At 53.8% G+C, this 1,655-nt stretch overlaps 1 protein-coding gene across 1 annotated transcript in view; it reads right to left on the bottom strand.

The window, feature by feature from the left end:
* Positions 1-1,110: 1,110 nt before the first annotated feature.
* The window catches only part of ATP8B3 (ATPase phospholipid transporting 8B3), a 9,247-nt gene continuing 8,702 nt past the window's right edge, over positions 1,111-1,655 (bottom strand). The window contains exon 12 of the mRNA XM_032252381.1: positions 1,111-1,345. Coding sequence (XP_032108272.1) covers positions 1,149-1,345 — 197 coding nt within the window. The 3' untranslated portion in view covers positions 1,111-1,148. The remainder of the gene's footprint in view (positions 1,346-1,655) is intronic.

Below are 1,655 nucleotides of genomic sequence, written 5' to 3'. Positions count from 1 at the left end.
GGGCGAGACGGGCGGGGGAGGGGCGAGACGGGGCGGGGGAGGGCGAGACGGGCGGGGGAGGGGCGAGACGGGCGGGGGAGGGGCGAGACGGGCGGGGGAGGGGGAGACGGGCGGGGGAGGGTGGGGGCCTCCACTCTGCCATCAGGACTGGGTGAATGCAAAGATAAGGCTAGGGTTGGGCACGGTGGCTCATGCCTGTAATCTCAGCCCTTCGGGAGGCTGAGGCAGGCAGATCACTTGAGGTCAGGAGTTCAAGACCAGCCTGGGCAACAAAGTGAGACCTCATCTCAACAAAAAAATTCACAAATAGGTTAGTCAGGCATGATGGCGCACACCTGTAGTCTCAGCTGCTCAGGAGGCTGAGGCCAGAGGATCCCCTGAGCCCAGGAGGCTGCAGTGAGCTGCAATGATGGCACTGCACTCCATCCTGGGCAATACAGTGGACTGAAAAACATTTATTTATTTTTTATTTGTATTTGCTTTTTGAGACAGTCTTGCTCTGTCGCCCAGACTGGAATGCAGTGTCACAATCTCAGTTCCCTGCAGCCTCCCCCTCCTGGATTCAAGCAATTCTCTTGCCTCAGCCTCCCAAGTAGCTTGGATTACAGGCATCAGCCACCACACCTGGCTAATTTTCATATTTTTAGTAAAGATGGGGTTTCACCATGTTGCCCAGGCTGGTCTTGAACTCCTGACCTCAGGTGATCCTCCCACCTCAGCCTCCCAGTATGCTGGAATTATAGGCATGAGCCATCGCGCCCAGGCTAAAAAAAATATTTATTTTACAAAACTTTTATAAAAAATTACTATTATTATTATTTGAGACACATCTCACTCTTGTCACCCAGGCTAAAATGTAGTGGGGCAATCCCGGCTCACTGCAACCTCAGCCTCCTGGGTTTAAGCGATTCTCCTGCCTCAGCCTCCCAAGTAGCTGGGATTACAGGTGCCCGCCACCACACCCGGCTAATTTTTGTACTTTTAGTAGACATGGGGTTTCACCATCTCTACTAAAGATGGCCAGGCTGGTCTTGAACTCCTGACCTCAGGTGATTGGCCCACCTGGGCCTCCCAAAATGCTGGGATTACAGGCATGAGCCACCACGCCCAGCCAAAAAATTATTTTAATGAAAGACCTGCCCACAGGATCAGGCCACACATTTTGCAGAAGAAGGAAGCTGGGGCCTGGAAGATGACATCCCTGTCCTGGCCCCTCCTCTGTGTTCCTGGGGCAGGGTCACTTGTTGGCAGCTCACCATGACCACCAGCTTGTTCATCATGAGATCTAGCTTGGTTCTCTTCAAATGAATCTTGCCACAGTTCTTCATGATTTTTGTGTCAAAACCTGCAGGGTTTACAAATATGTATCCATCCACCCATCCACTCATCCACCCACCCATCACTCACCCACTCACCCATCCAGCCATCTACCCACCCCACCACCCATCCACCCACCCCACCACCCATGCACCCAGCCACACATCTGCTCACCCATCACCCACCCACTCATCCACCCACTCATCTACCCCCACCCATCCATCCACCCATCCATCCATACACCCACTCACCTACCATTCACCCACCCATCCATCTGCCCACTCATCCACCCACCAACTCACCCACCCATCCACCGACCCATCCACTCACCCATCCAC

This window comes from Sapajus apella, unplaced genomic scaffold (assembly GCF_009761245.1).
Source record: "Sapajus apella isolate SASKATOON/1434 unplaced genomic scaffold, GSC_monkey_1.0 scaffold77, whole genome shotgun sequence".
In the NCBI taxonomy this organism is placed as follows: Eukaryota; Metazoa; Chordata; class Mammalia; order Primates; family Cebidae; genus Sapajus; species Sapajus apella.
Note: the sequence above shows the minus strand (reverse complement) of the source record. Positions and strands in the feature narration are given on the sequence as shown.